The sequence below is a fragment of the Rousettus aegyptiacus genome, unplaced genomic scaffold, assembly GCF_014176215.1.
Source record: "Rousettus aegyptiacus isolate mRouAeg1 unplaced genomic scaffold, mRouAeg1.p scaffold_m13_p_1, whole genome shotgun sequence".
Lineage (NCBI taxonomy): Eukaryota > Metazoa > Chordata > Mammalia > Chiroptera > Pteropodidae > Rousettus > Rousettus aegyptiacus.
Genome location: NW_023416284.1, coordinates 111,910,076 through 111,935,294, shown reverse-complemented (window position 1 = coordinate 111,935,294; position 25,219 = coordinate 111,910,076). Strand labels below are relative to the sequence as shown.

The 25,219-nt window shown below is 34.7% G+C and overlaps 1 protein-coding gene across 24 annotated transcripts in view; it reads left to right on the top strand.

The window, feature by feature from the left end:
- Positions 1–1,159: 1,159 nt before the first annotated feature.
- The window catches only part of KHDRBS2 (KH RNA binding domain containing, signal transduction associated 2), a 507,385-nt gene continuing 483,325 nt past the window's right edge, over positions 1,160–25,219 (top strand). For 22 of the 24 annotated variants that reach the window (XR_004950417.1, XR_004950414.1, XR_004950413.1 and 19 more), the window contains exon 1: positions 1,190–1,513. Coding sequence is in view for 5 of the 24 variants with exons in the window: in XM_036219037.1 (XP_036074930.1) it covers positions 1,423–1,513 (91 nt within the window). In the remaining 19 variants the exon portion in view is untranslated. Of the gene's footprint in view, positions 1,514–25,219 lie in introns of all 24 variants that reach the window. The other 2 variants (XM_036219045.1, XR_004950415.1) reach the window with 2 other exon arrangements.

Genomic DNA, 25,219 nt, shown 5'->3' with positions numbered 1-25,219 from the left:
TAAGGAAAATATTTGACTATAGTAAGAACTTGGAAAAGTTTCAGGATGTTTTCTTTGTAGGAAAGTTAGCCTCCATTCTTCCACACCCAAAATGGTGGGGGCAGAGGAGACCTGAAAACTGATCGTTTATGAAAAGAGACCGTGGATAGATTGTTTTGTAACATTTGAATCATGCAAGCTACATTTTCAGGCCCCATTAGTAAGAGAAGGATGGGCACTGCCTCCAGTGTTGATGATACCTGGAGAATTTAACTCTCCTTAAATAGAGGTGGGATAGATACAAACTAGCTCAGCAACAGCAGCCGGTGAAAGACTATCACATCTAAAATAAGGAGAAAGGGGAGAAATTAAAGCGACCGTGATTCTAGTCTATTTTCTAGTCTCTTCCTTCTTCCACATGTCTTTCCCAATTCCTTCACTAGCTGTGGCTAATTGTATCTCTTTTTAGTTTTAAAATTCATCCGTCTCGTGGAACCCCTACCATACGTAGGGATTGGGAGAGGGGGGGAGGTGGGAAAGAAACCAGAACTAAGTCAATATCCCAATGATTGTACGCTGAAAGCGTATTGCAGCACAACAATATCGTCCAAGAGCTGCTTTATTTGTTTATCAATGAACATCCTACAGCGTCCCCGAGATGTAGGTCAGGCCTATTAAAAATACCAGCTGCCGATCACATGCAGTCTTCATTATATTTCCAGACCGGGTGTACTGCTGACTCCTGCACACTGGAGTGCGTCTGAGCCGCATGAGTGACAGGAGACACCTGTGCCTTAGGGACGCAGGTGAAGTCTCATCTACCTTCCTGGGACTTTCCCTGGTGTTTTCTCTCTCCGCAGCCGCTCACTTCCCCCACCTTCCCTGCCGTCTTATATCCGAGCTTCTCTGTTTAACCAGTGCTTTTCCCGCTCTCTACCCCCTCCCGCCCTCAGCTGAAGACACAGAGGGCTCCACACAACTGGGCATGCCTAATAACCAGGGAAGGCTTGGGCTGCAAGAAGAAAGCGCTTGCACCTTCTGCGCTCCCCTCCCCTCCGCAGCTGCCTCCTGCCAGTCAGGCGATCCGACGTGCAGTGCGGCCCAATGAGAGCCCAAGGCCTTCGCGGAGGCCCCGCCTCTCGTGGCACCACAACCAATGAGTGGTTGGGAGAGGTGGGACGCGTCCTGTTCCCGCCTCTCCAGTTAAGGCCGTTTGTGTGAACCAGGACTCGGCGCGAGCAAGGGAGGACGGAAGGGACGGGCAGGTGTGGGCGCTGGGCCGCGCAGCCCGACGGCAGGAGTCGCAGGTGCTCGGTGCATGGGCCAGTGAGGACGCGCGGAGATCCCCTCGCTGCGGCGGAGGCGGAGCGCGCTGCCCAGCGACCCTGTGTCCGAGCGAGCGGAACCTTGCGCTTCGCCCGGGGACTGTCCGAAGTCCGCGCTATGGAAGAAGAGAAATACTTGCCTGAGCTGATGGCAGAGAAAGATAGCCTGGATCCATCTTTTGTGCATGCATCGCGCCTTTTGGCGGAAGGTAGGACTTGCCCCCACGAACCGCCGGCTGCCCATCTCACTCGTGGCTTGTTTAGGGGAGTGAAGTTGGGGAGGGACGCTTGTCTCCTTCCTAGAAACTGTCCCCGTGAAGATGCTGGCTTCAGAGCTCGGTCGGACAGAGCCTGTTCCTGGGGCGGGTAGCAGTGCTTCTCTACGTCTTAATTTGAGAAAGACCAAAGCTACGAGATCTCATGGCTGTGATGATGTGACCTGTTAGGATCATCGATAGAGAAACCATAAAGTGTTACACGGCTTAAAGGGATATTTTCACTTCGCAGAGGGAAGGGAAATCAGTTTAGAAGTAAATGGTGATCAATGTAGTGTTCTGAAAGCTTCTTAGCTACATATCAGCTTTTTTTTTTTTTCTTTCTTTCTTTCTGCATTTGGGAAGTGATTTTGATACCCTTTAGTCTAATTGTAGTCTTTTCTATGGAGAGTCTTAGAATGAACCTAGATTAAACTATGCATGTTCGTTTATGTTTGTGAATGTGACAGAGGCTAAAGTGCTTATCAATTTATTTGAAGTGTGATGATTGGGTTACTCTGAGAGTTACTGGTCTCTGGGAACACTTCACAACTGATCAACTGTTTTACCAACTGTGCATTTTCTTTTGTGTACCTGTAATGTCAAAGGAGATTTCATCCCCTGAGGAACATACATGTCTTGTCCTTTGGGTGGCTTTGAAAGATTATTTAAACACACACACACACACACACACACACACACACACTCCAGATTTTTTTTTTTTTTTTTTTTGGCAAATGCTTCATTAATAATGAATTGCTTCATCATCAAATTGACTACAATGCAGTTTTGTAGTTTAGGTTGTTAAAGGCTTAATCTATACCAAAACTAAAAGTGACAACTTCCTCTTCCCCACCCCTTCAGCATTAAAAGAAATGTTTTCTTTTTTGAGACTTAGTGTACAAGGAAAGAAAAATTCTTATCTTCCTTGTCTGATTCAAATAGGAATTAGGTTTATTTAAATATTTTATTGATGGATTATTTATAGCAAAAACAAAGTATAGGTATTTTTCATTTTTGAACGCGTGAAACAAGTAAGCTGTTTTTCCTTGAACAACTTGGTTTTATAGAGTATTTGGGAAGCTAAAATGTAATTATCCTTACTACTTTTTTGGTTACTGAATTAAAACAAATAGAAATTAAAATTGAAAAGTAAAATCAATTAAAACGTTAAAATGTCCCTCTATCTTATTAAAAAATTAAGATAACTACATAAAAATAATAGAAGTAGTGAAAATTAGTTAACAAGTGCTTAGTACTGTTCAAAATGATTAAAAATGCAAGTAGGCCTTTTCAAATTCCTTACTTCAGTATATTTTCCAGAAGTGTCTTCATTTAGCTGATAATGTCTTTAAAATGAAAAAAAAATTGCAAATTAATGATTTTCTCTGACCTCATTGGAGTTCTCTCTGGGACAGCAGGCTCAATGATTAATTCATCTTTCACTAATGAGAGTTAGTGTACTGTTGAAAACTGTCAAGGTAAAGAAATCCATGTGAGAAAGTCTTAACAGAGTGCAGAGTATTTCTGTTGTTGGCGAAACAGAGAAGGCTATGTACCTGGTTCTTTTAACATTTTATCTTTCCCAGAAACTTGATTTCTTGATAGTTAGGAAGATGTACCTTGCAATTTATGTTTTTCCCAGTAGGTGGAAGCATGTCCTGTTTTTGTAAAGCCTTAGGAGGAAAAGCTCTTAAATAGAAAAGCATCTAAGAAACAAAGAGGTGTCCAAATTTCAGAGAAATCATAATAAGGACAAGAGAATGGAGGAGGTGATGGTAAAAATCTTGGAGTATATAAAGAGATATGCAAAAAGATGCTTAAGGTTTAAATTATTTCCTAATTATACCCGAGGCTCTTTACATGTGCTTATTAAAGAGTATAAGGTGAGTGTCCTTTGGAATCTTTAATAAATCTTATTGTACATTTTACATTATAGATCTTCATTATCTTTCCAAAGGCCATTTTCTAAGATTTCCAGGCTTTGGTTCAGATCTCTATAGAAGAATATTGTTGAGATAATTTTATTCCTCGTACCTGGAAATGCACTGATTGAAGGCAGTGACTATAAATAAACCTGACACAGATATTCATTTGGAAGGAAGGTGCACACTGAAGTACATTTCAGTCAGTACTGTGCAGACAGTCTCAAGACTGAGTGAGTAATAAAAATGATCCAGATGATTCAGTTCTTCGGAATGACTTTTCCGGAAGCTAACATCATATATATGTGTGTGTATGTATATATATATATACATACATACACACACATATATATATATATATATATATAGGCAGTGAGATAAAACAATAATCTTTCACAATGATTGGTTTTCTTTTTTCATTGGTGATAGATACAAATTAATGCTCAGTTGTGACAATTTTTGGTTTAGAATTGAAGGCCGTGGTATTAAAAGTACTAGTTCAGTGGTTATTTTTCTTATATTTTGTGGTTTGTTTTATTTCACTTGTTTCTGCTGTGTGTTTTCAATAGGAATTATTCTGAGAAAGCTAATGGAAGAGTCCAACCATTTTATGAATTTGGTTTTTACCTATAAAACATTTTGAATATTACGGTTTGAAGAGTGTTTCTAATATGGATGATTAATTAAAATAATTTTCCTCTGTGATTAATATATTGTTTAATCATCCAATTGTTATGGAAGATGCTTTTGGATATGATAAAACAGCAAACTCAGCATGATCCTAAAAGTTCCACTTAGCCTCTGAATTTGCTTGCCAGATGAAATTAGATGAGGTTATTTATATATATGCTACTTCTGGGAAATGCACTAAATTGTGAATCCAGATACCTGGATTTTAATTCCACTTTTGCCCAAAGTGAATCTTGGTAAGCTTCCCTTTCCTGGGTTCAGTTTCCTTGCCTTTCAAGTTAAGAAGTTGGACTAGATGATCTATATGGTTCTTTGTAATTCCAGTTAAGTCTGGGACTTCTGCTGATGCAAAGGAATGGTGTTTGTGTATTCAGAACACCAAAATCAATGGTTGAACATTTTTGAAACTTTTTTTGTTCCTTCCTAGTTTAATGATTAATAATACATTTATTGCATTCTAATGTAATTTGAGTCATATGCATTATTTTGGTCACTGGGGACAAATTTATATTCTTAAAAGTCTATTGAACTATTATTGAAGGTTTGGGGCTAAAAATGTATATGCATGGAAATATTTTTGTTTGCAGTCAAATATGCCTGTATGCTGACAGACATAGATCTGCTGAAATTTATAGATTCAATTATGATGATTCCTTACCTTTATAAAGATTAATAAATTCTTGTCCAATTGAGAGTGTTTTGGGTCCTCGGCTTGGCAAGACTTCTTAACCTGAATTCTTCGCAAATATTGGTAGGTTCATCATTGCTTTGGTTGACTCATATGATAAAGTCATATATTGCCAAATATACCAATAGTTGAAATAGTTTTTAGGAACTAGGTGCAGTTTACAAATTTTGGTGAAAAACTTGGCTATCCTAGGATTGGCCTTCATGTTTGCAGATATAGATGAGCTTTTAAGACCACAAGAGAAGAAGTGCTTAATATTTATTACAAGTACTGATTTGTAGTGACTAAATTGCATTTAAATTCTCAATAAGGATCATTTTAAAATATAGATTGTGTTCCTTAAGATATTTTTCATAAAGCATGGTGAGTTCTTAAGGAAAGGTATTGGTATAATGTCTAAACTTAGCTTCTGATAAAAAATAGTATTCATGTGACTTTTCCTTTGATTAATGTAATTTCTTTTTTTCTCTCAGTATATTTGGGATGATTTTATTTATGTTTCTTAAATAAAAAAAAAATGGTCAGAAAAACTAAACTCAAGGTATTTTCGATCTGCAATTAAAACACATTAATGATAGTGTGGAAAAATTCTGCTTAAGCCAACAAAACACGTGGGATAGAGTGTTGATACTTTTGCCTACTGTGAAATATAGGCTATACCATTTACTTCCTCTCTGATTCTCAATTTTTTCATCTGTAAAACAGGAAAGGTAACATCTACCAGGCATGGTTCTTTTAAGGTTAAAAATGCTGTTTGTGATGACATAAGCAACATTATATATAAATAGAATTTTTTATTAAAATGCAACAAAAACATATACAAATATGAGATGATACTTTTAAAGATTTTCTGCATATTTTAGTGGCATAATGGACTTGATCTCAACTTGAAGCTTGATTTTGTAAGGAAAAAAGTACTGCCTTGCTCTTTGAATCACTGCTTAGTGAAATTTGAACTCATAAACCATACCGTGAAATAAATTATTTTGTGAAAAATGATTCCAACGAAGGTTTTTAAAATATCATGTTCCCTTAGTCAGTGGTTGCTTGTCAGGATTTCACTTGAGCTTGATTGGTATCGGTCCTGAGTCCTTAAGGGTAATTCCAAATCTCCTCAGGCCTCTGTATAAAGCCATATGTCCTTTACTCTTGGCCGCTGACTTCATCCTGTTTTCTTGGGGGAAATGGATATACCTTTTCTGACATTCTTTAGCTTCCTAACACCTACGCATTTCCATACTCCTTTCTGCTGTCTTTCATTCCCAGAAGATGAAATGTTTCTTTTTTGTTCAAGGTTGACTCAGTCACCCATATCCTTAACTTTAATGCTCACCATCTCCTTCAGACTCATTCTACAGTTACACCCTTTTCTTCAGTATCTACAGCTTCTTCCTCCCTATCTACTTTTTCCTTGTAGCAGCCTATAAACTTTATCCTATCTGAATAACTTTAAAAGATAGTAGAATACTTGTTTCACTTGCCAAATGTAATAAAAATAATCTCTCTCGACACTCGTCCCTCTTCATTTCTTTCAAGCTTTCAATATTATTAGTCTATACCTGCCGCCTCACTTTCAGTTTACCTCTTCAAAACTCTTCAGCATGGCCTCTGTCCTTATCATTGTCCTAAAACCAGTGACTCTGCTGACTGAATCATCTCCTAATTGCCAAATTCAGTAAAATTTTTCTGACCCGTCATCATTTCTCTTGGTTGCACTTTCCACTGTCAATCATTTTCCAATTTCTTGGCTTATCCCTTGGCTTCCAAACAATACACCCTATTGATTTTACTCTACTTATCTATTTCATACTCTCAACATCCTCCTGAGCACACTCTGTGCTATCAGAGTGATTCGTTTAAAATCAAAATGTGACCATGTCAAACTTTTTAATAATAATCACTTTTAGCAGGTCTCCTGTGACACTATGCCAGCAGAGGGAGAGGACCACCTTGATGCTTCCAGGTGGAGATGAAAGTTCGGGCTCCGCACTAGGCATCCATTGACACCACTCTGGCCAGGAGCAGGAGGAATACCTTGTTACTGCTCCCTGTATAGCCTGTAGTGACATCAAGAGGAGCTAGAAGGACCCTGTCCTGCTGGAGCATGCTGAAAGTTCCAGCAGCAATGAGACTACTGATACCACGCTGGCTTGGAGAGAGGAGTGTGCTGCTGTTCATAATGATGAATATCCAGGATCTCCATGTGGCCTCCACTGCCACTGTAAGAGGCTTCCTGAGTATTGGTGGAAATGAAATCCCTGTTCCCTATCTGATTCCACCCAAAGGGCAAAAGAGTGCCTCTCTACAGCTGGGCGAGGTTGGATGTCTCTGCTCCCTACTTAACCTTTCTCAACAGGGTGAACATGAGAGACCAGTTTTCTTTATTTTGTTTTTGTTTTTGTTTTTTGTTTTTCCTGTGTCATTTAGCTGGTGAAGGATATTTGTTGCTAAATGTTTTCTGTTTTACTAGGTTGCCCTTTTTCTAGTTCTTAGGCCAGAGAGCAGGCTTTTGTTGAGGCTTTTGTTTGTTTCCTTATTTATTTATGTTGTCTGCTTCTGTTGATGTTTATGGAGTGCCAGCTTTTCTAGTACCCATTTGCTATTTATAGAGCCCAAGAAAACTAGGGAAACCATTGCCATGTCATTCCTGTGTGTTGTGGTACTCAATTAACCTGCCTTCTTCTCTCTACTCTATGGTTTATTGATATATAATATCCCATCCCCATTTATATGTGTGTTTTTAATTTATTTCTTTATGATATTTTCTTACGAATTCATGTTAGACCTTGTACATTAATATAGAGACTTTTTTCAAAGAGACTTTGTAACATAGTACCTGAGGATGGGAAAAAATTGTGGTCCGATCATTATTCGTGGTTTCTGTTTAATATGTAGTCTAGATTGAAACTCTTTGTTGCTATGGGAGCTATAAATGGCAAGGAAGTATTAGAGGTAGTTTTTATAAACCCTTGGAAATAACTCTGTAGTGTCTCAGCTTTTCTTATGCCTTTATTTGTTTGAATACCTGATTTGATCTCCTTTTTGTTTGAATATATAAGAAATGTATTTTAATTGGAATTATATCAACACCATTTTGTGTTTTAAATCTGTAAGTGGTGTAAGATTTAATGTTTGTAGATTGAAATATGATCTCTTTTCTCATAAAAATAATGAATTTCAACAAAATAAACGGTATGGAAATAGTTTGGCTGTTAATTAATTAATTATGGTGACATTGGTTAATGAAATCCAGTAAGTTTCAGGTGTACGATTCAACTGTAGGGCATACATACAAATAGGTTTTTTAAAAAATGAGTACTGGTTAATAGCTGATCTCCCAATTAATGTTAGAAATACATGTGGTATGACTTCTTCACTTTTACAAGTAGGGAGTTCTGAAATGATTGCATGTTTTATTTGTCAAAAACTTGAGAAATCATAGCCATGTGTCCTGTTACTCAGTCATTATTAATTATTTTGAGAAATGAATATTTATATCATATTCTTCATTGCTTACATTTGCCTCATGAATACTGCTTTCAAAAAGATTTTGCAGTAGAGAGAGATAATAAACAGTCAAGAACACCTGACTGACAAATTTTTAGTCCACTTACTATAAATACCCTTATAGTTTAGCTACAGTTTGGGGGATGAATTTTAATGGGTTGGGACTCCTGTTTGACTAACACACATGCCCTTGAATGTGTGTTGGTAATGACTATCTGTAATATGTGCTATTGGCATATGAGGGGGGTATCAGATTTATTAGTTTTTAAATAATCTGGGTATTCAGCAGTGTGCATAAGATATAAATAACCATTCATGGGAAGATCTGGATTTTACAGGCTGATGATTTCATAGGAATTCAGAGGGGGTCATGACTCTTTTTTGGTCATAGTAATCATAGATTCTTCATTATCAACCTCATCATCTTTATCATAATTGTCATCATCATTGCCATCAACAGTTATTGGGAGATAATTTGTCATGCAAAGCTTTGTAAGTTTTGGATGAATTATTATACGATATTATTGAATAAGTGTAGTGTATGAAAAGCAAACGAATTTACAAACAGAGAAATTTATCTAAGTACATAATTGGGTTAAGGCAGCCTAACTTTTTTGTGTCTTGTATTGACTGCTGTTTCTGAGGGGGTTTGGTGATGAGGTGGCAAGGAACAGGACAATATTCCAGGCTTGTTTTTGGATACAGAAATGGATTGGAGAACTTCATGAGATTTGTAGAGGCATTTTTCTTTCCATGAGTTTTAGAGAACTGCTTATATTTGTTGAATTATTTTAAAGAAGGAAGAACAACTTTTGTTCTCTCTTGTGCCTTGAGTCATTGTCATTTTGCTTAAAATTTGGAAATGAACAGGTTTGACATGTAGTCAGAAACAAAACTCAGCAACATGATTTGATTTAAGTGTTAACTATAGGTTCTGGAGTTTTAGGATTTAATAACTGAAACTGATTGGTTGCTATTACTACATTGTTATTAGAAATGGCACAATTGATGCCCATTTTCTTTAAAACATTAAAGATTCTATTTTTTTCTTTAATAGAAAAGCAGAATGAATGTGTTTTCTCTGGTGTAGATATTTTTTCAGGTTCATATAATTGTATATCAGAAAATGATGGGCTGTGACTACATGCAGCTCAGGAGAGGGAGCCTCTGTGACAGAAATAGTACAGAGGCCAAAGGAGAATAAATTGGTTAATTTTGAGAAGAAATGGATGACTAAAGTAATAGCTACTTTTATCAAACATACACCCTGGATCAAGTCCTTACATTGCATCCAGAAAGACAGCTGATGTTGTCCCTGTTTTATGGGAAAATATAAAGAGGCAGATTAGAGGGTAGCATAATCAGTTTTGATTTTTTAAGCAATAAATCATAGGTTAGGTAAATGTCCAATTATAATGTGAATGAGCATCAAAAGGCAACTGTGAAACATGAAACATTAAATAATTTTGAAGAATATTACTTGTTTAAGGAAATATCAATATCTTGGTTTGAAAAACTTTTAGAAGAGTTAAATATCTGTTACTGCAGAATCTGTTTTTTCTTTAAAGTAATTTTTTTTCCAGGAAATTGAAGGATTTTTTTTTTTTTTGTAGAAATTTGATTTATATGCAGCAGTTCATTCATTGTGTAAATAAAGATAGTGGATGAATGAATACCTAATAGAATATATTTCTCATATTATGTTTAGGCATGTAAATATTATAAGTGGATACATTTAAATAATTGTTATATTGAATTAAAGATTATCCATGTCTCCAGATAGTTTAACTTCTTCTTTTGGGAAGGCAAAAAGTAGAAGCTGCTTCTTTATCTATCCAAAGTCTGGTGGAAGAAGAGGCCTTTAAGGAATTGTGTGAAGATGAAAGAACATTTGGTGTGCCGAGGGCAGATGGCATTTTATTATATGAAATTGTTTTGGAATGGAATTAAGGATGGTAGACAGCTATACATTAAGCTAGTATTCTGAAATTAGTACAAGATTGGAAATTATACCATATCCATATAAGGAAAATACAGTAGAATAGAGCAGTATGAATTAAAAGCCATTTAATGGAATTAGATGAAGTGATATGTATCTGGAATGAGTTACAATAAGCCGAATGGTTTTTCTTTGAGTAAAATGAGTAAGATGTGTGTGTGTGTGTGTGTGTGTGTGTGTGTGTGTGTGTGTGTATGAGGATATGAGTGTGAGAAACATATACTAGTCAATGAGAATCAGTATAGACTTGGTCAAGTTGGTTCTTGTTATCTATGTTCAGTATTACTGTCCGAGATGTTCATTTAGGTTGAGCAGGGGACAGGAGTTAAAATTAAATAAACAATTTCTATAGGCTCTGCAAAATGCAATGATAAGGAAAATCACTAGTTTTTAGGTGTCCCAGGTAGTGTCCCTAAAGAAGTCTTCAGAAATCATGAACATCTTCAATAGGAAGAGGAATATTATTTGAGTTCTAAAAAATAAGTAGGATGTGGTCAGGCTACAGTGAAAAAGCGTGTATAATCCAAGAGAATTATACATAGACATAGCAAGCAACATCTACAAAACCTGAAAAAAAGAAAAAAAGAGAACATTCATATGAATAGGTAGAAGTTAAGCGTGATATTGTGATTTTATAATAAAAAATATATGTATGCTATTTTTCCCTGTTTCTGTTCTGGCACAGATTGCCTAAAGCCCTTGTAATTTCCTAAGTGCTGAGAGCTATAAGGTATTTTTTGTTATGTTAATGAGGTGATTTTTGGACACCATCTTAGGATGGGGATTGGTTAATTAACCATGTTGGATAATTAACCATGTTTTCTCCTGACCTCCATGAAAGGGAGACTGGCGGAAGGTTGAACCAATTGCCAATAGACAGTGATTTAATTAATCATTTCTATGTAATAAAGACTATAAAACACCCAAAGGACTGGATTGGGAGAATTTCCCTGTTAGTGGTTGGTAGACACATGGAGATTTGGGGAGAGTGGCAAGCTCAGAGTATGGAAGTTCCATGCCCTACCTACATTCCACCACTCTAACCCCTCCCATCCCCCTACCTCTCCACCACCCTACACATCTCTTCCATCTGTGTGTTCCTGAGGAATATCTTTTGTTACAAACTGGTAATCTAATAAGTAAGATGTTTCTATGAATTCTGTGAGCCACTCTAGCAAATTAGTTAAATCCAAGGAGGAGGTTATAGGAACCCCTAGTTTAGAGCTCCTTCATTAGAAATACAATTAACAACCTAGACTTGCAACTGGCCTCTGAAGTTCAAAGAAATGGTCATTGGAACCCCTTGTCTATAGTTGGTTGGTCAAAAGGACAGGTGACAGCCTTGGCTTGCAACTGGTGTCTAAAGTTAGAGGCAGGCTCGGTCTTATAGGATTAAATCCTTAACCTGTGGAATCTTACACTAGATAGTATCAGCATTGAGTTAACTTCTTGGGTGTCTTGCTGGTGTCTGAGAATTGCTTGGTGGTGTTCGTATACCCCCTCCCCCATGTCGAAATTGGGTCCAGAAATCCAAAGGAATAAGTATTCTTGGGAAATACAGTAAAAGAGAAAGCATCAAGAAAAGTGGGTCTGAAGAGAATGGTAGATGCTTATCATGCATATCTTGTAAATTATTTTTAAAAGTTTGGACTTTATGCCAAAAGCAAAATTATTTGAAAGTTTAAAGGGGCAAGTTGATATCAGAGTTTCGTTTAAAGGATAATGTGGCTGCCCTTTTGGGGAAAGGATTTGACAGACAGTGAGACCATGGGCAGGCCATCACATAGCTGGAGTAGCAATCCAGGAGAGAAGTGCTTCGAATTCAATAATGAGAGTGCAGATGGGAACAGTGAACAGAGCTAATAGAAATTTATCAACTGAAGTATAAAGGATCATTTTATGTAGAGGGGATGAAAACTAAAGGGTGGTCAAGACTGTTGCCTAGGAGGTTCTTGGTAATTGGTTTAATGATGATGCCAGTTTTTGAGACAGGAATTAAAAACAGGTTAATGCTGAGTTTGGTTGGATACATATTGCAAGGAATGTGGGGTGTTGAAATAAAAGTGCAGGTGGAGAGTTGAGGCTGGATAAAGATCTATGCTGCAGGTAATGGTTGAGATTTTATTAGGATACAGGTGGCAATTGACCTTGGGAGTAGAAGAGTTCACCCAGGGTAAGTATATGGAGTGCAACAGGAAGGAGATTTAGAATAAAACCCTGTGGAACATTGGCATTTAAGTGAAAGAAAAAAAAGTAGTCTGCGAAGTTGACTGAAAGGTGTTTCCTAGACTCTAGGTAGAAAAGATTAAGTAAGTTCAGTGTCAAGTAAATAGAGTATTTGAAAATGAAGGATTTGGTTAATATTTTCAAGTGCTGCAGATAGGCCAGGTAAGACAAAGATCAAACATTTCTAATGGATTTGGCAACAAAGAAAAAATTGATAGAGGAGTTGGAGAAAATCCCAAATTTCTTCAGGTCGAGCAGTGAATAGTGAGATCATAAAAAAATGAGGTTGGAAAACTCTTCCAAGAACTTTCACTTCATAGAAGAGGAAAGCTAAGAGTACTTTTTTTTTTGAATTATATGAAATCTATAATATTTAATCATTTCAACTTACAAAAACAGCAGTTTCATATGGTTTAACCTATAGAAGGAAACCGTATAAAAAAATTAGGCATTTAGTAGTAGTGATTAACAGCATAGGCACTGGAACAGGATTCCTGAGGTTTAGTTTTGTTCCTATAATTAAATATCTGTGTTATTTTGTGTGAGTTACTTCAACCTCTATAGTCCTTTTTCTCTCACATCTAAAATGAGGACACTATTAGCTCTAAATCAGCAAAATAATGACAGCCACAAATCATTGTTTCCTTTGCTCACTTTAAATTACAGCACGATTCATTAGCTGCAGCATCATATCTGCTCTCCATTCCCTCTTTTTCCTGGTGTAACATGGCACATCCTTGTACAAAATTACAGCTCATCTCATAAAATTGTGGAATTACTCCTTAATGTTTTTCTAAGACTATCTTTGGACTTCTGAGTGTTCTTTATCCCAAATCTATTGCATACACCTTCTTTTTTTTTTTCATAGTTCTTGACATGTTGGCCCATGTGACTCTGTTGACCACTGCTGTTTTGATGGTACATTTTGTCCTTGAATTTATGGTTCTATAGCCAATGTAGAAATTTGCTGCCTCCATTCTGATCAGTGAAGCTATGATCCACAGTGAGCATGAGATGGGTACCTGACTCTGCTCTACTTAGTTCCTTAAAGCTTATAGTATGAACATTTCTCCACACTAAGTAACAATATAGTGTGAAAATACGTATGTGTTATCTTTCATAGTCTTTTTTTCAGGACTGGGGAAAATATTGATTTTATTCAACCTGAAAGAAGACATATGTTTATGCAATACTTTAATTATATATTTTAAGGTTAAACATTATTTTATGAGTGCGTGTGTGTGTGTGCGTGTGTGTGTGTAGTAGTAGTAGTAGTAGTAGTAGTAGTAGTAGTTCTTACTCTGAACTCTGAATTGTGTTAAAAACGGTTTGAAAGCTGCTGTTATAGTAGAAACAAAATGGTAGCTGAAGTCAAAGTACCAGTGTTTGAATCCCAGATATGCTACTTGGTTGCTTTGAGACTGTGGACAAATTTCTAAATCTCTTTGAGGCTTTGTTTTCTCATCTATGAAATAGTCTTGTCAACTGTTTCATATCAACCAATCGTTTCATGAATCCCATGCAGATGTATGTGCAGTATTTTATCCAATGTCAAAATCAACAAAGATTCTTTACTCCACTTTGTCTGGTTTTCTTGCTTAAAAAAAAGGAGGTAAATTTTATGAGCAGTGAAATGCAGATTTTTGGTGTATAATTTGATGAATTTTGATAATTGTATAATTGTATGGTCTTGTGTAAGCAGTACTCTTGGCAAGATAGAGAACATTTCCTTCAGGTCAGAGACTTTCCTTTTGTCCCCTTCCTGTTAATCTGGATTTCCTTTGGCAACCACTGTTCTGATTTCCATCATTACAGATCCTTTTGACTTCTTCAACATTATATAAGTGGAATAGAGTATATACTCTTCCTTCTTCTTAAGTTTAATATATTTTTGAAAGTCACTCATGTTGTTGCATTTATCAGATTTTTTTTTTCATGCTGAGTAGTGTTCCATTGTATAAATATGACACAATTCATTTATCCAATTTCTTGTGAATGGACTTCTCAGCTGTGTTCAGTGTTAGTTAATTATGAATAAGCTGCTGTGAACATTCATGGACGAGATTTTTGCAGACATATTTTCTCTTGGCATAGAATTGCTGTGTCTTAGAGTATGTATACATGGTTAAATATTATATGGGATTGCCAAATAGTTTTCTAAAGTAGTTATACTATTTTACTCTCCTACCAATGATGTATAAAGACTCTAGTTGTTCCACTTCCTTGCCAAGACTTGACGTTCTCAGTTTTTTTAACAACAGCTATTTTAGTGGTTTCAGGTGGTAACTTATTATGATTTTAATTTCCTTGTTGATTAATGATGTTGAGCATGTTTTCATCTGCCATTTGGCCATTTGTATGTATTCTCTTATTTAAAATGATTTGTTAGAATGTTGACAAATTTTTAATTGGAGTGTTGGTCTTTATTGTTGTAGGAGTTATTTATATGTTCTGAATTCGCATCCTTTCTCAGGTATATGTACTATATACTTGACAAAGTTTCAAATATTCTCTGTATCTATCAGTTTGTCTCTGTTTTGTTTATTTTGTTTCTTAGATTTAACATATAAGTAAAATCATATGGTACTTCTCTTTCTGACATTTCACTTAGAATAGTACCTTCTAGGTCCATCCATCTTGTCATGAATAGCAAGAATTTATTCTTTTTTATGGTTGGGTAATATTTCATTATATATATACTACATCTTCTTTATCCAGTTGTCTATATCGCTGGGTAATTAAGTTGCTTCCGTATCTTGGCTATTGTAAATAATGCTGCAATGAATACAGGGGTGCATAGGTTTTTTCGAATTAATGTTTCAGGGTTCATCAGATAAATACCCAGGAATGGAATTTCTGGGTCATATGGTAGTTCTATTTTTAACTTTTTGAGGAACTTCAATACTGTTCACTATAGTGGCTGTACCAATTTACAACAGTACACAAGGGTTCCCTTTTCTCCACATCCTTGCCAACACTCGTTTGTTGATTTATTGATGATAGTCATTCTGACAGGTGTGGAACGATATCTCATTATGGTTTTAATTTGTATTTCCTTGATTATTAGTGATGTTGATCATCTTTTCATATGCATATTGGCCATTTGTATGTACTTTTAAGAGAAATGGATAAATGTCTATTCAGGTCCTTTGCCCATTTTTTAATTGGATTTTTTTTTTTTTAGTGTTATTGTATCTATTGATATCAAACTATTCTACAATGCTATAATAATAAAACAGCATGCATGGCACTGGCATAAAAACAGACACAAAAGTCAATGGAACAAATAGAAAACTCAGAAATAAACTCATGACTATATGGTCAATTAATCTATGACAATGGGGTAAAGACAGTCTCTTTAATGAATAGTGTTGGGAAAACTGGACAGACACATGCAAAAGAATGAAACTAGATTTCCTTCTTACACCATATAGAGTGATACACTTAAAACAGATTAAAGACTTAAATGTAAAACCTGAAACCATAACACTTCTAGAAGAAAACATAGGTAGTAAACGCTGATATCTTAGTAATATATTTTTGGATATGTATCCTTCAGCAAGGGAAACAAAAGAAAGAATAAACAAATAAGACTACATGAAACTAAGAAGTTTTTACACAGTAAAAGAAACCATAAACAAAACGTAAAGGCAACCTACTGAATGGGACAAGATCTTTACTAATGATATATCTGATAAGAGGTTAATATCAAAAATATATAAGGAACTCATAGATCTTAAGTGTCCTTTTGAAGAACAGAAGCTATTGATTTTTTCTTAAGGTCCAATTTTTCATTTTTTTTATACTTAATATTGTTTGTGTCCTGTCTTGGAAAGCTTTGCATACCTTAAGTTCATACAGGTCTTTTCAATATTTTCTTCTAGAGGTTTTATAGTCTTAGCTTGTTAAACATAGGTTTATAACTCATCTAGAAGTAATTTTTGTCTGTGATGTCAAGAGAAAGTCAAAGTTGCTTATTTATTTATTTTTTAGATTTGAATATTCACTTGTTCCAGCATGATTTGCTGAAGAGATTTTTCTTTGCTCATTGTCATATTTAAAGTGTTCAAATATATAGTGTAAACACAATGAACGTGTAGTATTTAAACACATAAAATAGGAAAAATAGAGATCACAGTGTTTAAGTGTATGCGAACTACTTTAGAGTATTGAATATCTACATGTCTCTTCCAATACAAAAGGCAACAATGACTGCCTTGAAATTATTAAGCATGACATGTGTTTATATTGTTCTTTAAAATTATCTATATAACTATATGAATTTTTGCCTTTTCCTCGTAATTTAAAACATAATCCTTGAAGAAAATATGAACACACTTTTCTTATTATCACAGGGAGAAGACTAGCCATCCTAGATGCCCTGGTGTTTATTGAATCTGACAAGTATAGTATTCTACCAATAAAGAAGTAAGATATTTGCTTCTAATGAGCAGTAGTGGTATCTAGTAAAACCCAAGTGATTGCACTGTTTCGAGTAGCAAAGGAGGTTGTCGTATCATAGAATAGTAAGGAATAGTATACACAATAAACTTTTCCAAAAAGACCATATACGTTTAGATAATAGGTTATATGCTTTTTCTATTTTTGCAAGAAAAAATGTACAGAAATAATATCTTGTGCAGAATTGACAACCCTACAGTGGGTAAAATAGATATAACCCCAGATGAACAACTGAAACCTATATCTGCCTCCACAGTGATAGCCCATTTATAGCGTTTGATCTTCAGTGTCATATTAACTGCCAGCATTGCTATCACCCTGAAATGTGACATAAAGATTTTGAAATTGCCCAAGGGCATAAGTGACTGGTGACTTTACATTAATTCCTAAAGCACAGGTACCAAACCACTATCATTTAGTAAACACAGAGGTACTCATCATGTCAACAACAATAACCAAAAAGAAGATTTAGCAATGACCCTGACTGACAGAATACATCACTGCCAGCATATGACAAGCTAATTCTTGGAAGAGTATATTTATTTATACAGGCAGAAAGGCTGCTCCCTGAAGGAAAAAGATTGTGTTGTGGGGTTTAAGCAGAGATGCAATAGACAATTTCTTTTTGTATTTGGACAGGAAGAAAAATGGATTTAGATGCCATCAGGTTCATATAGCATGGTGAAGTACTGAAATGTGTTCCCATGGAGGTATTTAGGACCTTCTATAGAAAGGTATGAGAAAAGGAAAAATAATTCTTGTTTTTTTTTCAAAAGATATATATTGATATTTCCTTGGAAATGGAAGTTTTCATTAGATGACCTATGAATAACCATTTCAATATTGGAAATAATTCCTTATGTTACCGTAATGGAAAACTGCTTTTGAAATTTATCTCAACATGAAATGTTAGAATGAATGATTTATATTAAATAGTAGTCTATAGAGATATTTAAATCTCTGAAAGAAAATATCTCTCTCTATATAGAGAGATATAGATATATAGACAGATATAGATGATATAGATATAGATATAGAGAGATATCTATATAAATTAAATGTTTACAGTATTAGTTCAAGATTCACATAGGGAGGTAGAGAATAAATTCTCTGATGCCTCGAATGTTTAGAGTTAGTAGCTCATTTTGATACTCCCAATTAGAAATAAAAAATAAGTACAGTTTTCTTAGATGAAATTTATTTTCTAGTCCCCAGTAATTGATATTATGTAATTGATGTTCTAGAGGATTCTGTAATTTTGTTTTGACCCCTATTTTTTAGAACCCCAAGCTTTTCTTTGAGTACTATGTCATATATGATTATTCACCTGGGTGGAGCCAAATGATCAGAGTGCCACCTGACACTTTCTGGTGAGAAATTGGCATGAAGACACCAGTTAGGGCTGGTTCCTCATACAGAGGAGACGTAAACTCTGGAGTTGTGGCTCTGATTTCAAAGCAGAACAAAACATGCACAGAGCGAGTCCAACATGAGTGAGAATTTCCTGAGTTTCCTGTGGCCCTCCAAGGAAGTTGTTTTCAGGAACCACCTGACCTTGGTTCCTTGAGAAACCCCAGAATTTTTCTAAGATGTGCACTTTCCTGATAATTATTTTAAGAAAGCATAATTGGTTTATGCTATTTTCAGCCCAAATAACTGATTAAAAGAAAAAAGAACTGGTTCTAGGATAATAGCAATGTCTTATAGTGTTTCATTTGAGTTCCTCTAAAAGCAGATGCTGAGATGAGGATTTGAATGTAGAAACATATGTACTAGCACTGATTGCCTCACTGAAATGAACTAAAATGCCAAAGCAATTTTATTAGTCTCTAAAGAATTGGCATTTTTTGTTTGTTCGAATGCTTGTGAGTCTAATGATACTTCTATAAAAATTAAAATTGCCTATATTAATTTTAGAGGATGAGGATAAGCAGGAGAAGACTATTAGGTCATCCTGCTCTTTGTTGGCATCTTTATCACTAATGGTATTTAGGATAAATATGTATTTCAAATTTTCCCTCTGTTCATTTTGGGTGAAGATAATTCCAGATTTATTTACCAAGACGTGCAAAATGTCTTACAATTTTCTCCAGAAGTGGACCTTGAAACAAACACTAGAGTGCAGGTAATTTATTTTGGAAGTGATCTCAAGAATTAGGGAAGTTAGATATGAAGGAAAGGCAGTCAACAAAGGTTTTCTTTTCCCTAAGCAAGTTAATAGTGTGGGCAACTGACGCTTAATCACATTGGGAAAATTGGGGAGCCAGTGTAAGACATATACAAGCTGAGAGAAGAGGGAGCTAAGGAATTTACTCCAAATCCTGTTAGCTGTTGGTGGACAGCAGCTCCTAGAAAGAATTAAGTCCCTCATATATCATGCTGGTCATTTGGGGACAAAAAAGCAGGCACTGACAGCCAAGGACAGCTCTTAGGCAAGAAATGTATAGGCCTTGGCTGTTGGAAGATGGGCAGGCAGGTGTGCCCTGAGGTAAAAAGGACGAGAGATAGGCAAGCACTGACAGTGCAGTGCATAGGATGCTATAATGTAAGATTGCTTTGGTCCTTTTTTTTTTTTTTTTTTTTTTGGCTGTGTAGGACAGACAAAACATTCAAGAGTCCCTTGTGAGTTAGAAAAGAGTCAACTAAATAAGAACAGTGGTTTGTCTACCCAGCCTCCTCCTGTCCCCTCAAACAACAAATGGATAAAGATAAACATGAACTAGGTTTGGAGAGTACCTCCCCTGAAATGTTTCTGTATGAATGAACTTTAGAATAATGCTGCTCTTTATTGAACTGAGGCAAAATATTGTAGCTGCCTGATAACTGCCTGCCACATTACAAATCACTTGCAAGGTTACACAAGGTGCCTTTAGAAAAAGCTAAGTGAATTACTTCAAATAGTGTGTTTGTATTCAAAAGGAAAATAGCTGGTAGTTTGGGAGTGACAGTCTTTTCTTTTGGTTTCAAAAGGCCCATTGCCATGCCCTGCCTTTCCATTTGCTGCTGGGAGCTGAAAGCCTGCAGTGACACAGGTGAATAGAAGATATTTCTAATTGAGAAAGAAAATAAGAAAATAATCGTTTTACTGTTGTAATATTTATTGACTTTCAGGTTGGTTAAACTAAATGTAATTGAAAATATAACATTTAGCAAATTCATTTCCTTAATCTTTCTTCAGTTAACTTTCTATTTAAAAAAATCCCATACATTTTATTTTCTCTTAATATGTTAAATTCAGGAGAGCATAATTAACTACCAATGATATGTCTCAAAAATATACACAAACAAACATATATACCTACATGGATAAATGGCATGCATATAGGGGAGCTCTACACACACAAACTCACACACGTTACAATAATCTTACCATTTCTCTTCATCAAATTGGAAGATAATTAATTGGCAACATTGGTTTGTAGTTCAGAGGAGAAAGCAAGGGTGGCTTGCAGGAAAGTTTTTTTCAGTAGTCTGTTTTATCCTTGCCTGTAATCATTTAAAGACATCATATGGGTAAGATCAAATAAGTTCATTTGTCTGTCTAAATAATGTTTTAGTATATATTACACTACAGAGAATTTCAAGATTGCCTACTGTCTCTCTTAGTTACCTAACAATGTTTTATATAATACGTTCAGCTTATTAAAAAATGCTTTCTTTTTACTGATATTAGCCAAAGTACAAATTACTGTAGATCTATTGTGTTTTACAATTTATTTTAATATTAGGTAGTTGGAATTATTTATCTAGTGAACCTCAGTGGTTAGGAATAGGTATAGGAAACACTTGCTATTCAATTATTTCTCATGAGAAATTACATTTGTAGGATTTCTGGGAAGAGTGTACAAACTTGAATGCCACTTAATCTTTGAACTCCTTTTCAGCTTTGAGATTCAATGATTCTAATAAGGAATGGAATGGGAAAAGACAGACTCAATAAATTTGATGATAAAAGAAGTACTGTATTAAAAAGGTAGAATAAAAAAAAAGTCTGAATGACCAATCGGTGAAGTCAGAATTATGTGATTGTAATCTTCTCCTAGAAGTATCTCAATAATTGCAAAGCCAGTCTGCTGTTACATGTCACAATAATAATAACTTGAAACTATGAACAGTTCTATGTGATTCTTGCAAAAGGAGTGGTCTGTAGGAATATAAGATGAAGGCTAAAATAAAAGAAAATCGCCAATGTATTCTTTTTTGTATTGTCAGCTTTGTATGTGTAGCTTCAAAAAGCCACCAAGTTGGATTTGAAAATTACTTTGTGAACATATAAACTGTCTTTTACTGAAATCATTGTAATGGCTATATTAGAGTGAATAGTCTAAAAAAGAATCGTGGATATTTTTCTTTGTGTCTTAGAGTTTTTGATAAAGGGAATAAGTAATATGTGATTTTGGTATGATATGTTCATATAAAGAGAACTCTTTGGCAGGTTTCTGAAACACTGATAATTATGATTTTTTAAATCTGGCATTAAGATTTGGGACATAAAGGAAATATACTAAAGTTTCCAGCTAGTATTTTTTTTTTTTTAAATGATATAACTCAATCACTTCTTATATTCACAGATTTTTTTTTTTTACTATGTGATTATATAAAATATATATTGTTAATATCTCCTTTCCATTTCTTTGGCTGAATAGCCAATTTACTTGTCATATTAAGTCAGAGTTACTTTAAATGAGAAATAATATTTTATTGTTTTCTGATTGCAATCTGCACGTCACTATGCATCTGACTATACTTTTTGAGAAAAAGGCTTCCCTGGGTGCTTCTTTTTGGTAATAGAAACTTTATTCTGAGGTTTCAGGTTATATCTTCGAAATTAAAAAAAATTTATGATTTGCAAAATTGTGAACTACTACTCATCTTAGTGTATGAATTAGTCATAAATGTTTCTCTGTGGGCGAGGATATAAAACCAATGAGTAAAGGCTGTTTTACCATAAGGCTTGGTGCACATTTTTGTAAATTATTGAATATAAAGTAGTAATTAATAAAACTTAGTAAAAAGAAATTCATGTCATAAGCAAAATAAGCCTTTTGTATACTTACAAAGAGATTCTTAAATTTTCACATTCTGGAGTGTAGTTGAGAAAAATGTCTATATTTAAAGTGATTTGAGCTGTGCAGTGATATTTTTAATTGGGAAACTATTAAAACAATTGCTATTATTCTGGTTGGAATTAAGATAGTATCCTTTGCTGAACAAAAATAACATGTTTTCATGACATTGGACCTTAATCATGTCCTATTTGGTTGAGATAATATGCCACAACACTAATTTTTAAAAATATTTTTTAAAAACTTAGTTGATAATTTGTGTAATGGGAAGAAAAGTGAATTGATGTTACAAATGCCTGCTAGATCCTAAAAATGATGCTGGGTTTTTAATCATGAAAAACATTCCATTTCTTGTGCTGAATTATACATTTATAAGAAATAATTTATAAAATTACTCTAGAAAGTTAATGAGATTTTTCTGTGGAAATTTTGTAGCACCGAATGTGTTTTTTAAAATTAAAGAAAATATACTTCCTGCAAGTGGTGTAAGAAATGCAAATATAAAATTCTGAGTTGTTAATGAGCCCTTTTTTGAAGTTTTCTTGACAATACAGTTACCAAACACTGGTATGGAAGTGTATGAAAATCAGGCTTGTTTTATTTAATTTTCATGTTTACACTCATAGTCAAACTTTGATCTTTTGCTTTTTGCTTCCTTGCCTGCAAGTTTTAAATGTAGGCATAATGGAATGTCAGTCTGACACAGGTAAAACTGACCACGGTGGCACCAGTTTAATATTTGTTTTATTTTAAAGAGAATGTTTTCTTTCTAGAGAAAATGTATATATATATTTGTAGCTTTTTTCTACTGAAGATTAGTTCATTTTAATAGTGGTGTGCATATATTTACAGATACTTTTGCATATTAAACATTCTAATAATTCAACTTAGCAGATATTTATGGACTATAACTGTGATTCGAGTACTGTGGTCATTTCTAATAAAGACTATAAAGCGAGACGTGCTTAAAATTAGCCCCTTGACCCCCAAGAAATCAGAATTTCAGAATTTCAAATAATATTAGGTAGATTCCATTAGAGGTTCCAATAAATCTCCTTTAAAACCTGTATTTCAAGTTTTTGAGAGATATTTTTTTAGTTTTTACCTCTTTTCTAATTATATTACTTAAATATGTAGAGAAATATAAAAATACTTGATATTTATGATAGCGATAAAAATTATTAACATGGTGACTCAGCCTCAAACAGTATGGCTGACAGATGTGTTTTAGTGTAGTTTCATTTGAAGTTAATTTACCTGGTTATTTACAAAACTGGAAGGTTTAAATAATGTCAGTGATGAGATTAAGTTCTGGAAATACGCAGTGGCCTCTTGAATCCTCATTTCTATTACCTTGTACTAAAAGAATATTTTATTTCCAGAGCTGTTCATATATTTAAATCTAAATACCAAGGTATGAGTCCGGCTACTTCTTGATAGAGTATGCAAAATAAATATAGAGAAACTAAAAATTTTCATTTTTTAAATATATATATGAAAGCCTTAAATGAAAAACACTCTTATGTACCTATGCCTTTCAGCAACTGATGTCATGAAGACTTTGGATGGAGAAAAATCTCATTGTTACACAAGTGTTTTCAGAATTATCACTTTATGGTCTATTTAGTACCCCAAATACAAGACAGTGATTCTGAGCTTAGAATTTATATTTATCGGCTTAATGAATAAATTCAAAAAATTTCATATATTACCAGCCAATTGCCTGTGGAGCAGATGCATGATATATGATTTTAAAAAGTTATTTTTTTTATGCTTTAATTTGATTTACTTAAAATAGTAACAAAATGCATTGCTTGCTTTCTGCTTTAAGAACACTTGCTGACTAACTCTGCCACTAATAGAAAATGCTTCATTTATCTCACTGATTCAGAGGTCTGCTCACTTTTAGACCGCATCGGCAGAATTGTGAAGAACTTCTCTTTAGTTGTAAGTCATTGTGCATAATGATTTTTGCAAGTAGTATGACGTTTCTCATATTATAAAATGGCTGCTATCCAGTTAGTTGCAACTCATTGAGACAGGTGAGTTCTGTCAAAATTGAAAACACTGCCAGTAATTCTGCTCATTCTGACTTCCTAGCTCAGAACTGGTAAGTAGTTCCGTGGAGTTAGACCATAGGTCTGTGTAGAACAGCTGAAGCTAGAGAAGTTGATGAGGACAAAGTCATGAGGTCATTTATGCCCTTGTCAGTTGAGTATTTATCCTTTGGGTAAAAAGGAGCAATTGTAGATCTTAAGTAAATAGTAAAATTATTATATTTGTTTAAATACACTTAAATACTAACCGCTTAAATAAACAACTTCAGCATGTTCATTTGGAATCCCTTATATTTTTTACAGTAGAAGTTATCATTATGGATTAATAAAAGCAAGTGTATTTATGTAGTAACCTAGAATTAGATCTATTGCTAGGGATTAGATTACAGGAGGACAGAATTCTGGCTGTGAGAAAAAATAAAGTCCTTGAAACTGGATATGGGAAAACAAAGGCTAGACTACTGTGTTATGAATTGTTACTAAATTACTTTTTTTTCTCTCAAAAAGTACTTCCTAAGTGTGTCTGATTCTTAAAATTATATTTGGGTATTATGTTTCCTCATTATGATTAGAATAAAGGTGATAGCAATAGAAATGGAAATGCTCGGACCTAAAAATTGAGGAAGACTTTTCTGTAGTCAGTGTCAGTTAAACCCACCACAGGGACATTGAAAGTGTTCTTGAAGTGATTTTCCCTTAGAATAGAGTAGCTTCAAAATTTGATACGTTTATATACAAGCATCAGACTTAAAAGCGGTTACTGGGCATTTCAGGTACAAAGGCCAGATGGCTTTTCTTTGGACAGTAGAAGAGAAGCAGAGATCAAGGACTGAGTGGGTAACTGCTTGAAAATAGTGGGGAATTTTTATTTTCTTTAGCACTAAAGAGTGACACATACGTGGCACTGGTTTAGAAAGAGTCAAAGGGTAGCTGCCAGTGTGTTCCATTCAGTGTAAATACACAGCTTAGCTCAGACTTCTCTGACAACCAGATTTTGGCAATGAGACCTGAGAATTGTATTTGATGAGAAGGTCATTCTTCC